Genomic DNA, 14451 nt, shown 5'->3' with positions numbered 1-14451 from the left:
GCACACGCAAAGCTTGAAGGTAAACAAACAACGGCTTATCATAAGCATCTCATCGATGATTATTTGCACAGTTGGCATTAAGAAGAACATATAAACGTGATCTGACTAACTTCTAGCAGCTAAATGTGTCTGGAAAAATATTCAAAGGCTTTTATGCTCACAAACCGCGCGGACGTAAATGCGTCTGACTGTTGTGATTGGCTAAAGCAGACGTCTCACGTCAGCACGTTCTAGACGTGCACGCGCTTATTACGGTAATCTTCCTTCTGCATTCACACAGCGCAGCATTCCGGCAAATTGCCGGTAATGTTACAACTTCTCTTTCCGGAAAATAGCCAGAATGAATTTACCGGTATTTTCAAAAAGGACCTGTTCACACATACAACCTTTCCGGAAAATTGCCGGCAATTTTCCGGAAAGGTCTGTATGTGTGAAAGGGGCTTATTTTATGCAACAACAAAAAAAAATCTCCTTTTCTTAACACTGCTATACTGTCAGTATGGAAGAGCCAGGATAAAATTTTAAACTATATGCCAAACTGTGTGTGTGTTTGACAGAAAAAAGGGGAACACTTTACTTGAAGGGGGAAACATTGTTTATTATGACAACTTGACATAAACAAATTTATCACAACCTGTTTTTGTCTTTGTTATGACTACCTGACATTACCAATACAACAACACCTGTCATAAACATGATTGTCATCCATTATAAATATATCATGAATGTTATAACAGTTTTAGCTGTGATGTATTTGTTTATGTCAAGTTGTCAAAGCAATGTCATTCTTGCATTTAAAATTACATAACTGAGCAAGTGACACTTAGTAACAGTTGTCGTTAATGCAGTATGCATAACATCTCATTCACATTATATAATAAAGCTTTCGTGATGGTCTTATGAACACCCCTTTAAGTAAAGTGTTACCAAAAAAGTTATATGCACAGATGATGGCTGGAGGGTAAGTAAATTATGGGGTAATTTTCATTTTGAGATGAACTATTTTTTTAGCCAGACTAGTTCTGACACAATGTCAGGCAATTTAGATAAAAGTTCAACAAGTACCGTTCAACTTCTGTAAGGATTACTATAAATATGTCCTACTTTCACGTTCACTGAGGTAATAATAAGCTTCTGTAATGTTCCAGATTATTGTTATTTTTTCAATTTCATGTCATTGTTACCGCAATGATTTTCTAAACTATCAGGACAGGCAGCAGTCATTAGCTGTCGCAAACCGAAGCAAATCCCACACTGTTACTAGCACGGTCTGGAGAAATTGTGAATGACAAAATGATCCCCTACGCTATGCTTTGCTTGTTTGTGCCCGACTGCAAGTTTGGAGCTGACAGCTAATTAGGGCCGGCTCAGATCAGCGCCTCTGATTGTGCCGCGTAAAGGATGAGCTGCGATAGCGAAGCTGAACACCTAATCTACACAACACCATGTCTCGACGCCACTGCGAATAAACACTGCTGTTCCACATAGGCAAAAAAAAAACTGCTCCAATTACGCAGGCAGATCGCAGAGCCAATTTGTAAAAACTTTTGTGGAGCTGTGAAGTCGGCAGGTTAAAGAGACATCTTGTGACAAATGGAGATGAGAAAGAAGAGGAAAGTGCAAGAGAGTAGATGCAACTTCTTTCAGGGACTGATGCCTGATTGTCACAAGTTCTTACTTTTAATGAAACTAAAGTGGAAGGAAAGAAAGGGGTCAGGATTGGGACTGTTGCGAGCAAGATTTGAACTCAAAAAACAGCATGAGCACCACCAGTCACTGATGTGTTTGAAAGTGGGCTCTAAATAACTGCTTCCAGTGATTTGTCATTTTGTTGTAGTTTTAATTTAGTGGCCAAACTATCAGAAACACCTGGTTTAGCCAGTCAAGGTCTTATTCAGAAACATCAGAGGCCTCATGTAAGAAGACTTGCGTTGAATTCATACTAAAACAGTAAAAAATTCATATGTATGAAGCACTGCGTATGCTGAACCCCACACATATTCTTTTGTACATCCGAATGAACGTGAAACTGAGCGCAACATGCACGAGCGCAAAACCCCTTCCTGCCTCCTCCCCCATATGAATATGCTAATGACTCTTACTTTTGGCAAAACCAAACGAAAAAACAATGGCAAAAGCAAGCAAGAAGAGAAACTTTAAAAAGAATGTGAATTGGAGGTGCTCCTTTCGGAGGTAGACCAGAGAAAAACGGTGTTATTTGCAAGTTTGTCCTCTGAAATAATAAGAAAAGAAAAAAATTGAGTGGGAGAGTTTAGCTGGTGCGGTTAACGCAGTTGGGTCTGAACATCGCACTGTGAGTGAATTAAAAAAGAAATGGTCCGATGTAAAGATGTAAAAATGTTAGTGTCTCTAGCAGTGTGAGTGGCGTAGCTCATAAAGCGCATGGCAACATGTTTTAACACGTTCGAGCATGAACTCGGTTGGAATCCAGCGTCTGATGAAGACATTCTTCTTTTTTTTCTCCAACTATATATCAGATTTTGCCTACTCTTCATCCCGAGGAAGACAAGTAGCAATCAATAATAAGTGTGTGTATTATGTTAAGCGCATCTGAGCATCATCTTTTATTTGCACATTTATTGAAAGGAAATGTTTCTGATTCACGTATGCAAATTCGTCTTCAGATGGTGCCTTGATAGCAATGTGCGTGTAGTCGATTGCTCCAATTACATTGGGAAAACCGGAGATAGCTGCAAATTGCACTTTCATGTTTAGCTGGTCAACTGCGTGGTATGGAAACCTTATATACCTGCTAGACATGCGGATGATCCTGTCCCAAACAGCTGCGGCTCAAAGATAGTTTGTAGGGTGCAATTTAAAATAATTGCCTTTAGGAGTCGTCAATGGAAATAAAACAAACACACAACAGAAATGCACGTACGCCAGACATGAAGTTATTGGCATGCACCGACGCACATTCTCTCGTTAATTTCATCGTTAGTAAATCCAAACCTGAGCGTGAAATCTGGCATACGCAAAGTTTTTGTGCGTACGCAGCATTGATACCAGTGGCATAGCGGACGGGCCCACAGCCATTTTCAATAATTGAAAATCCGACAACTGCAATAATCAAACTCTTGGGAACAACTGTGGTCGAAACCAAAGTTCACAAGTCTGTGTTCTCTGAACACCTCTCAAGCGGTAGACTACTTCATTCTGATTGCTTGCCGAACCACGTCATAGCTCATACCATAAAGTTGACTTGATATCAACTCTCCTCAATGCTCACACCGGAGAAGGCGCGCCGTGCTGTTTCTCGCCGCCTGTTCTCATTGAAATTAATGACTTCTGGCTACTTTGACGCTCTCGTCGCTTTCGGTTTGTGATCACTCCTCAGTTTGTGAAGGCTTCCTCGCGTTGTCGCTCCACCCCGCCCCCCTTTCCCCCTTCTTAGTTTGTGATCGCTCCTAAGTTTGTGATCGCTCCTCAGTTTGTGAAGGCTTCCTTGCGTTGTCGCTCCACCCCCCCCCCTTTCCCCCTTCTTAGTTTGTGATCGCTCCTAAGTTTGTGATCGTTCCTCAGTTTGTGAAGACTTCCCCGCATGGTCGCTCCACCCCGCCTCCCTTCCCCGCTCCTCAATTTGTGACCCCCAAATCATCATCAGGGGGCCCCACCAGTGATCCCTGCAGGGGTGCCTCCGCATTTTGCGCTACGCCACTGGTTGATACATGAGGCACCAGAAGAGTGAGGTTTACCTGCACAGCACTTACTACCTGGCCTCTGTTACATGTGCAAAAACAAAATAGCATCTACTGTGCCTAAATTCAAGCGATTTCACCTCTACTCCAAAACGCGGCCAACTGCACTGAATGAGCGTTTGCTCACACCAATTGTTGTAGGAATGAACAAGATTCTCCTCGCAAGCTGATGCAGTTGTAGAAATAAGCAATCTTTTTTCTCCCAGAAAAATAGCAGATTTTCCTCTGATGACTCCTCTAAATGAACAGTACTCTTGCACTTTATCCATTATTTTGGGCGCCTCATCTTCCCATTCTGCAAAGCTGACTCTCTATTTTTTCACTGGTCCACTGCCATGTCCTGCTACATCCACCCGGAATTTAATCATAAGGTATTTTTTTATTACCCAACCTGCCTGACCCGCAGACTATCCACAGCGCCCGGGGATATAACCGCCATCCTCGCATCACTAGTAGCTGAACCAAAGAGCTTAGAATGACCAAGAGGTGACACTCAATAGAACGTTCTATTGCAACAGCAGCGCCCAGCAACAGCCCCGGATTCCGCCATTTTGAAGTGAAAGTGATCGGCCGTCCATTGGATCTCATTACTGTCGCGATGGCAAGCAGCTGCTTTGTTTTTTATTTATTTATTCAAAAAGCACATTAAAGTTTAGATACAACCTGAAAGACAACAATACAACACGTATTATCAAGAACATCAGCACTTTTATTAGTTTATTTTACAGACTTATGATATACATGTTGTTCTATTGGAGTTTTCATTCCAAAATGGCTGCCTACTTCCCTCTAGTGGCTGTTTTCCAAATTACACCAGAGTATCGGCTTTTGGTCATTCTAAGCTCTTTGGCTGAACTCTGCAGAACAGTGGCTCTACAGGAACAGAGCGCCTCACCTCATCTTTAAAGCAATAGTTATGAGTTCTACTGTTTCTTTAAAACATAACAAAGCTTGCTATGACAAGTGCAGGGAATAAAGCAGTAGTGTTGACCTATCTTCTATCTCCATAGTCTCCTATCAGAGAGTCACTCCCTCAGGTGTGGTTGAATAAAGAGTCTTTATTTATCAGAGTTCGGCCCCTGGCCCAGCGTTGTCCTTTCCCCTCCTCAATCCTGCCATCATGAATGAGCACACAAGTGCAAATGCTTGCATCTCAGATTCTAATTTTAGATATCTATTTTTGCCCCCTCAAAGTTATGGCCGAGGATCAAGCTCGCGGCCTGAATAATGCATGCAGCTTAGCGCAGACTCCCTCCTCTTGCACAAAGAATATTGATATTCCCCACCGCTGACATCATACCTGATAGCTTCTTATCACCAAACCAAATACGCACTGCACATGGCTGCTTCTCAGCCCTATTATTCATTCGATGAGAGCAGATAGGGGGATGAAGGATGGCGACAAGCATGTGTGTGTGGATGAGATGGGCAGTTGGGGTCCAGGTTAAGGAAGGTGCTTTAGCCATCGGGGAGCATTTTGATTGGTCGTTTTGGTTAGTCCTCTTTAATGTGCCATCTGCTGACAGGACTCGAAGTAAGGTCAACAAAGGTCTCTCTCTCTCTCTGTTTCCTTTCTCTCCTTCTCTGGTGTTAACAGATGACATTGGACCATGTCTTTGGCACCTGCTGTATTATGCCAAGATTTGATGTGCCAAAGACAAGTTGTGTACTGACTGTTTAAGAAGTCTTAACTCTTTCCTCACCCTTGACATAATATCTCATCAATTAAGAGATGATACTTTCTTGCCATTGACGAGTTTTTACAACAGTCCATGTTTTAGGTGTATCACAGTAAGGGAAGCCCTAGAGAATGTCTTGAATGAGACTTCTGGGACCGAAATATAAGATAGGTGCAGAGAAAGTGTACATCAAATCATATGTAAAATGTATAATTATAGCTATAGAAGTTATAGTTATCATTATACAAGTTGGCATTAGACTACTCCTACACATAGACACATCTACACATAGGTATCACCTATACAGTGGTCCCTCGTTATCCGCAAAGTAGTCAGCTTTATTTTTTACAATTATTATAGATATAATAAAGTAGAGATAGTCTAAAAAAATAAAGGATAGTCTATAAAACCCCTCACTGCACACTTTAAACATTTTTTTTCTCAGACAGGCATTAACATTTTCACACTTTTCTCTCTTGCTTAAACACTCTCAAAGTTCAAACCTTCTTAGAAAAATCAGTCCAGTTTTATATAATGAAACCAAAGATCAAAAACATTTGATCTTCATTTATTTATTCCGTAATGGCACCCTACAGCTTTATAACTTTTACCTTCATACAGTATTAGCATGTTCAGAAGTTCAACTTTTTGTTGTGAAGGTTAGTATCTTCCTCTCCCTTTTGTGTGCTTCCGCCTGCAGGTGCCTTTGACAATGCAGAACGTTTCGTCAACATTCTGGGGAGAAAATTTGCAAACAAACAGTGCAGCACTTCAGAGTCACACTGCTAGCGATCAAAGATTTATGTAAATCTGGCAAGCTGGATGCATTCTGTACTGTACTGGAGACACGGCATGGAGGAGATTGATTGACAGTGGTCTAGAGCCAGTCAGGACGCAGAACACAATGCACTAATCAGGGCGCAAAACACAATACGCTGTAGAAAAAAAACATGTCAAGTTACATAAAAAAATTGCCAAAACTGCGAGACCGCAAAAAGTGAACTACGTTATAGCGAGGCACCACTGAATTCTATTGAACCGCAGGTTACCTACATTATATATATATACACACACACACATACACACACACACATTTTTTTTTTGTGGTAGTAATTCCCAGAAATTTGCAGACAATTTTGTGATTAAAATGTATATATATATATATATATATATATATATATATATATATATATATATATATATATATATATATATATATATAATCAAATCAGAAAAATAAAGATTCTTTATTTTGGTCTCTTGTCGAGGCAAGACCGAAAACAGATCTAAAACGGTAGCGATTATTCCAAAGGAAGGCTGTATAATTTGTATGGACGAACTTACTTTTTATGTCTCTTAGATTTCGCTCTCCAGAGCATCTGACATGTACCTCACTCATAAAGTGTGTTAAGGCTTTCCCTACCATAATACACCTAAAACATGGATTGCCGTAAAGCTCATTGCAGGGAAGTGTTTTAGTTTTCTCTTGTTAACTGCACGGAAAGAGTTAAACAAAATCATTTAATGATTTGGTGAACACAATAGTTACAGCCTGGCTTGGAATTGGATGTTTATGAGAATATTTAATTTTTTTGTGATTATTTTACATTTAATTAGGAATTTTGCAGGATCACAAAAAATGTCAACTTTTTGTTGATTTTGTGTTGGATTCAGCGATCGTGGAATTACAAAAAACTAGGGGGTCTGATAATAACTGATGAAGTTATTAGTAACTAGTTATTTTTTAAAAAGTTCATTTGTAAAAAAAAAAAAAAAAAAAAAACGGTTATACAAATATACTTGAATAGAATTGAAATCTTAAAAAAAATAAGTACGGATTACTTTTTTGTGTAAAATGTTGCAGTTTTGATTAAACCTATCTAAAAACTGATTCAAACTTATCTGCATTCAAGTGCCCTATCAAATTCCCATGAATATAGAATAAAATGTTTTGTTTTTGTGTGTTAGTTTAAAAGCAGAGACTCTTAATTTTGAAATGCAAACATGATCATATATGTTCCAAGCAGAAAATATTCTGAGGGCTATCAAATTTAAGTGAAAATCATCAAAAATGTGGGCGGTGGCTGGCAAAAATAAAAAACGTTGGCGGAGAAAAAGTTTTTGAACCAATACTGACACCTATCGGTGTGGATCCAGCAATCTATCAACCAATGGTCTTAATCTCAATTCTTGGAGGGCCGCAGCTCTGCATAGTTTAGCTCTAACCAGCTCCAGCTCACACCTTGCTTAATAGTCTAGTAGTCTTGAACACCTTGATTAGTTGGATCAGCTGTGTTTGATTAGGGTTGGAGCAAAACTGTGCAGAGCTGTGGCCCTCCAGGAATCCAGTTTGAGACCTATGCTATAAACAGAAATATGGTAAACACAGTCAACCATGATCTAATTATTCTATGTATACACTAATATATATATATATATATATATATATATATATATATATATATATATATATATATATATATATATATATATATATATAATTATTTGTTTAATTTATGATTTACTACAATATGCCTCTAAAGCTTTCTTCATCTTTCTCGTTTTCTCTTATCAGTAAGAACAAGCATGGATGTGATACCTGCCGTTGTAAAAAATGCCCTGAGTTGCCATGTGACAAGGCCTGTCCAATGGGATTCCAGCATGATGAATTGGGCTGTCTGATTTGTCAGTGTAGAGGTAAGTCTATATTTATTCATTTGTTAAGTATTTTATTTGATTTGGTCAGACTACAGAATGACTACTACGTTTCGTAATTAGTAATAAATGTAAATAAATTTATCTGAGTTTTAAATCTTACGTATCTTTTATATATTTGATGCAATTTGAACAGTAATGAGCAAGGGCAATGACAGCAAAAAAAAGACTATAATAAAATGAAAGACAGAACATTTTTAAAAGTAATTGGAAGTGACAGACCAATTTTCAAATGTAGGTGCAATATAGTAACATTTTATTTTAAAATATCTTAAAATAAGAAATATCTTTTCATTTTCTATCCTAACTCTTGTGTGCTGTTGGAGATGTTTTCATCCACTCTGGGGAGATTTTGAGGCATAATTTGGCCACAACTGTCTTTGTGTTTCAGCAAATGGAATGATTTTTGGTGAAAAATCTTATTTTGACACATATTTTATGAAAATCCTTTGGAATTTTTTTAAAAACTCAACAATACACTTTAAGCAAATTTACTACCCTTTCGTTATGTTAGTGCCTGTTTTTGCCCCATTGACTTTCATTAGAACGACATTGCCTTGACAGCACGTAACCGATCATTCTTGACTGTTAAAGGTTTTTCTTTTTGGAAGAGGTTAAATTTGTGATATAACACGAATGTCAGGTAGATCTTGATGAACTCCCCCAACTTATTTCTGACTTATGACAGATATAGGGATGCTAAGGAGAGATATACGGCTTTCTAATAGCTTGACTATGATACCAATTTGGTATGTTTAATTTACTTAGATTGCGTGTTTTTTGGACTGTGGAAGGAAACTGGACAACCCAGAGAAAACCCACGTGAGCACGGAGAGAACGAGCAAACTCCACACAGAAATATTAACTAGTTTAATAGGGACTTTAACCAGAGACATTCTTGCTGTGAGGCAACAGTGCTAATCAATGGACCGCCGTGTCGCCCATCTAGAAAGGTGGGGGAGTAGGGGTGGTTGGGGGGCATTCTTCAAGATGAAGATACTGAGATACAAAACTCTGATTATTTAAAGTGAGTTAAGGAATCATCGGAATGGTAAGTCAATCATAAGCTAACGTGGGACCAGACATGGACAATCATGGGTACGTGATCCTCTTGAGATTTCTTTATAAATAAACTTCACTTAATGTACTTCATATAAACAGTTCACATGGTTCAGAATCCATTCAGGAAATAAATCCAAATAAAATGTAAGTAATATAACCTAAAACTTATTTTCCCCCTTGATCTATAGTGCTATATTGGCCCCATCCAGCGGAATCGATATGCTGAGGTGTTATTCCTTTAATTTCCAAGTGTCAGCCATGTGCACACAGAGAAAACCGAGAGCAAGGGTCTCCAGCATGACTCATTCCCCCCTGCCTCCCCAGATTTCCCATTTATTTTGAAGACCACCTGTTGTATATACAAAAGCCAGGCGCACGGTTACTCACACCCCTCCATTATTCATGCGGCTCTTGTGTTCCCGTTTGATTCATCTTCAATAATGAAGCTGGCACGTGAAATATTCACAAGCTCGGTCCGTTTAATAAGAAGGGAGAGTGAAGAAAAAGACCCCTTTTTTAATCTTCCTCACGTTGAATTTGTTTGAAAGTGTGCATCCTCGGCGTATCAGCCAGACAGGGTTTTAATCAATGTGAAATGGTTGTGTGATATTGACTGGGGCCTGGCTGGAGCCATGGAGAGGCAGTGAGAGGTGACGCTCTTGGCAGATAGATGAGATTTGAGAATGTTTTGTGCTCTGGGGTTTGGAGCGTGCGCCGCATCAACTTGCATATTTTGTCATTTCACGCTGCATGTGTAGCAGCCGGTGAAAATGTTTTACTGAAGAGGTCAGATGTCTGGAATATAAATGTAAAAAATGATTCGGGGAATCCTCTGGCTTTCCCGCTTGGCTATTAGTATGCCGAAGAATCCATCGAGACTTGACTCTAAACAAACATCTGCTCTGTGTCCGGAATTAAATTTCAACCAAATGCGCTTGATATGGAATGCGGTTTTAATGCAGGAGCAGAATTTCTTAAACTGTTTTGATTTAGGACCATTAGTTGATGAGCATTATGTGACACTGGACCACAAACAGTGTTGCCAACTGTTTTCAATAAAAAGGCGCTAAGCTCTGCTCGAAAAGTCACTAAATGTCGTTAGATACATCAGTTTGCATATTACTGAAGTCATCACATCCAGCAGTTTCAGTTTGTTTAACAACCTATGGTTAAGAAAGTGTTAGTAAAGGTATTTATATTTGCACTATGCTTTATATATGCATGTCAATTTAATTCAATTAATTTTAGTTTGAACACAGTATATCCGTATAAATGTATAATGAATTTGTAGCAATCTCTCTGACATAATAAAATCCCACATATTCAGAAACTGTCACTAAATCTCTGTAATTATGACCAAGAAAAGAGTAAATGGTCAAATTAAATTGTTAAATTTAACAGGAAAGAGAAGCAGATCGGCTAGACCAGGGGTGTCAAACTCATTTTAGCTCAGCGGCCACTTGGAGGAAAATCTATTCATAAGCGGGCTGGACTTAAAAATAACTTAATATATATAACTTAAAAACAACAACTTCAGATTGTTTTCTTTGTTTTTTTTTTTGATCAACATAAAACATAAAGCTGGAGCGTGAGGACAACACAATCTCACAGAAATGTTTAACTTTTTGATTTAGTTGCTTATTCATATGGATTTATACAATCTTATTCTTACAATTTAGTACGATTTGCTTGTCCATCAATGATAGTTGGGTTTGGGGGTGTGGGTGTCAAGCCTCTTTTTTATATCGTAAATTTTCATACGACTGAACTTGTACGAATTAGCCCCAAAACTGACAAAATGTGAAATTTCCTTGTGAGAACATCTCAGTGTGGTATGGCAGGGCATAGATGTGATCTTTCTTTCTGGGAAAGCTGTAAAAATGATTCAGGATTCTTTATCACAGGGATTCTCAACCTTTTTTACTTTGGGCCCACTGCTTTCTCTTTTCAATTTTATGTAGGTCCACCTGAAAAATATCTTTTTTCATAAATATTTGTATGAAATGCTCATTTATACCTTTATTTATTATAAATATATGTATCATATTTGACCATATATATATATATATATATATATATATATATATATATATATATATATATATATTATACATTTGTTGTGCCTTCTATTATTTTATATAATCAGCATTTTAATGAAAAAATATATAATTTTATTTAAATTTAATTATATTTAAAATAAAACTACTGTGCCACTGCGTCACCTATTACTATTATTGTTATTATTATAATTATTATTATTATTACTTATTTTATTGATTTTTTTAAGAGATTCAAGATTCAAAGAAAACTACAGGTCCACAGGGAGACTGCAGAAGAGCAGTTTCTGCTTTAAGCTGAACTTACTGAATATCTAATATTAAATATCTACTTTTCAAAAATATACATACTTAACTGAAATTAACCGTTTGAAGTTGTGCCATCTAGTGGACACAATTGAAACAGCAGCTTCTTTTAATAAAAAAATTGCATTTTTCTTGCGTTTTTATACTTTACAGAATCATCTCGCGGGCCGGATTAAACCTGTTTGCAGGCCTGATCCGGCCTGCCGGTCTCACGCTTGACACCCCTGTGCTAGAATGTACAAGGGAAATACCTCACACTCGCGGTGCTAAATAATTTTACGTTGGTACGCAGAGAGTTAATGTGCTTTTAGGATGCAGGTGTAAGAGACGACTGTGTGGTACTTGGCCGACTGTGAAGACTCTGAGGTGTGGCAGGGGCCGACAGCATCACTCGCAGCTCATTGAGAAGAGTAGAGATGGTACAGTACAGACAGATGAGAATCTATTAAAAAAATGTCTAGTAACACCAAAAAAGTTGCTAGATTTGTTGCTAGTCGCTTTTTTTTTTGCCGCTAGGGGGGTCCAAAATGTCGCTAAGTTGGCAAAACTGATGACAAAACTAGTTAAAATAACAAAAAATGTAATGTATGTGTCAAAATGATACATTTTGCTTTTATGCCAAACATCATTAATATTAGGTAAAGACCAGGTTTCTTCAAGATATTTTACTAATTCTTTTCTGTAAAAGTGTTAAAACTATTATGCATTGCTGAGAACTTAATTTTGACAACTTTAAATGTGTTTTTCTCAGGATTTAGATTTTTGTGAACCCTCAGATTCCAGATATTCAAATAGTTGTATTTCGATCAAATATTGTCCTATACTAAAAAGTATACATTAACGGAAATCTTATTTCTTCAGCTTCCACATGCATCTTGTACAAAAAAAAAGTTTGTCAAACAATTTGTCTAACATTTGTCAAAAATCTAACGTAATTAAATCAAACAATACGTGTTTATACAGCAGCAAAAGTGCCTTTTGTGCAGTGTTTTCTTTGAATGTTCGTTGAATTTTAGTGGTCACAGTGTAGTCCGATCATACTTTAGCTGTATTTCCATTTAACATATTTGTAATCACATTTTGGGATATTGCATGCAAGACATTTATTTTGAGGGGAAAAAGCCAAAAAATAAACAAAAATTCCAAATGAGTACAAAAAATATTCAAATCAAGGTAGAAAACTTTTTCTTAATGCTAAGAAAACATCAAATTAACCATATTCTGTCCCTTTTTTATGTCAGTATAAAAGGAAGTTATCTTTTCTCTGAATAAAAGATGTCATATAGCCCTAGTGCTAATGCACAAAAAATGAATGAATGTTTGAATGAGTAAATAAATAAATATAAAGTGTATGGATAAATTGCGTGTAAATTTCTTGGTGAGTAGATATTATTATTATTGTTATTATTATTATTATTATTATTATTAATAGTAATACATATTACTAGTTGTTTATTGGTCACACTATTTTAAGGTTCTCACTTTTAATACGCCATTAAATATGACTTTTGCCTCTATAAACTGCTAATTTACTGCTTATTAATAGTTATAAAAGTAGTAGTTGGATTTAGGTATTATGTAGTATTAGGAAGCAGATTAAGATAATGCAGAATATGTACTTTAAACTGTATTGAGAACTTTGAACTGTATTAGTACACTGAGTACTAATAATACTAATAAACAGTCAATATCCTATAAGCAGGTAATACGCCTATGTTAATAGTGACTATTGGTGCTTACACAAAAGTGTTACCATTCTGTTTGGTTTCTAATTATGTATTAAATGTTCAAAAAATCATTTTAAATACAAATAAATCAATCAAGTTAAGAGTACCATGGATATGATGAGCTTGTACTGGTTTGTTGAAAGTAATGATCATGGTTGTACCGCAGTGTTATTTTAGTGCTGTAATGGCAGAAAGTGATCTGATCTGTCTGTTGTTTGTTTGTCTGTGCAGATCAGAGCTCGTCGTCTGTGACTCCAGCAGTGAAGCTGGGCTCTTGTCTGTCTATGGACGGCCGCAGGCATGAGAATGGGCAGAGCTGGCACGACGGATGCAGGGACTGTTACTGCCATGCTGGAAGAGAAATGTGTGCGCTTATTTCTTGCCCAGTGCCACCCTGTGATAATCCTACCATCCGCCCCGGACACTGTTGCCCCACATGCCCAGGTGATTCAGTGCAGCATATTTACTCACTGGCAGGCAAAGTTTCTTAAAGAGATAGTTTACTCAAACATTCAATTTTACTCATTGTTTTCACACCCTCAAGTGGTTCCAGACCTTTATGAGATTCTTTATTGTGTTGAATATGAAGATATAAAAAAAAACAAAGCAGAAGTCATTGACATCTATGGTAAAAAATAAACAAAAACTACAGATACTGTGGAAGTCAATGGCTTCCAGTTCCAAAAACTCTTGGAACTAAAAACTATAGCTATTCATACTCCTTGACACTTTAGATATGAAGCAAGGCTGCAATTTATTGATTAAAAATGTGCTAAAATGGTTTTATTGTGAAAGAATATTACACTTTAAAATAACATTTTCTGTACAGATATAGTTTAATGTATGCTTGTGATGGCAAAACTGAATTGTTCTAAGTCTGCAGTGCCACAAAACCCGCGAAAAATTGTGAATATTAAAGATTAATTCAATTCAATTAACATTTAACATGTGTTAAAGCAAGTTAATGTCGCTTAATATATTAATAATTGTAAAAACCGAGAAACTTGTTCTCTGTAGAAACAGAACAATTTAAACTAATATCACACAAATAAAAAAAACATTAACTATATTAAACTAAAACAATATCAATGATACAAAAAATAACCCTTGACAATCCACTACTGGTTTTGTGTTTTTGTTTTGTTTTTTAAGAAATTAGTACATTTTTAATTCAACAAGGATGCAT

General features: G+C 37.0%; 1 protein-coding gene across 2 annotated transcripts in view; it reads left to right on the top strand.

The window, feature by feature from the left end:
• Positions 1 to 14451, top strand: part of crim1 (cysteine rich transmembrane BMP regulator 1 (chordin-like)) — a 260051-nt gene that overhangs the window by 227609 nt on the left and 17991 nt on the right. For both annotated transcript variants that reach the window (XM_087288822.1, NM_212821.1), the window contains 2 exon segments: positions 7974 to 8095; positions 13497 to 13709. In XM_087288822.1, coding sequence (XP_087144948.1) covers positions 7974 to 8095; positions 13497 to 13709 — 335 coding nt within the window.

Source organism: Danio rerio, chromosome 17 (genome assembly GCF_052040795.2).
Source record: "Danio rerio strain M-AB ecotype USA chromosome 17, GRCz13ab, whole genome shotgun sequence".
In the NCBI taxonomy this organism is placed as follows: domain Eukaryota; kingdom Metazoa; phylum Chordata; class Actinopteri; order Cypriniformes; family Danionidae; genus Danio; species Danio rerio.
Note: the sequence above shows the minus strand (reverse complement) of the source record. Positions and strands in the feature narration are given on the sequence as shown.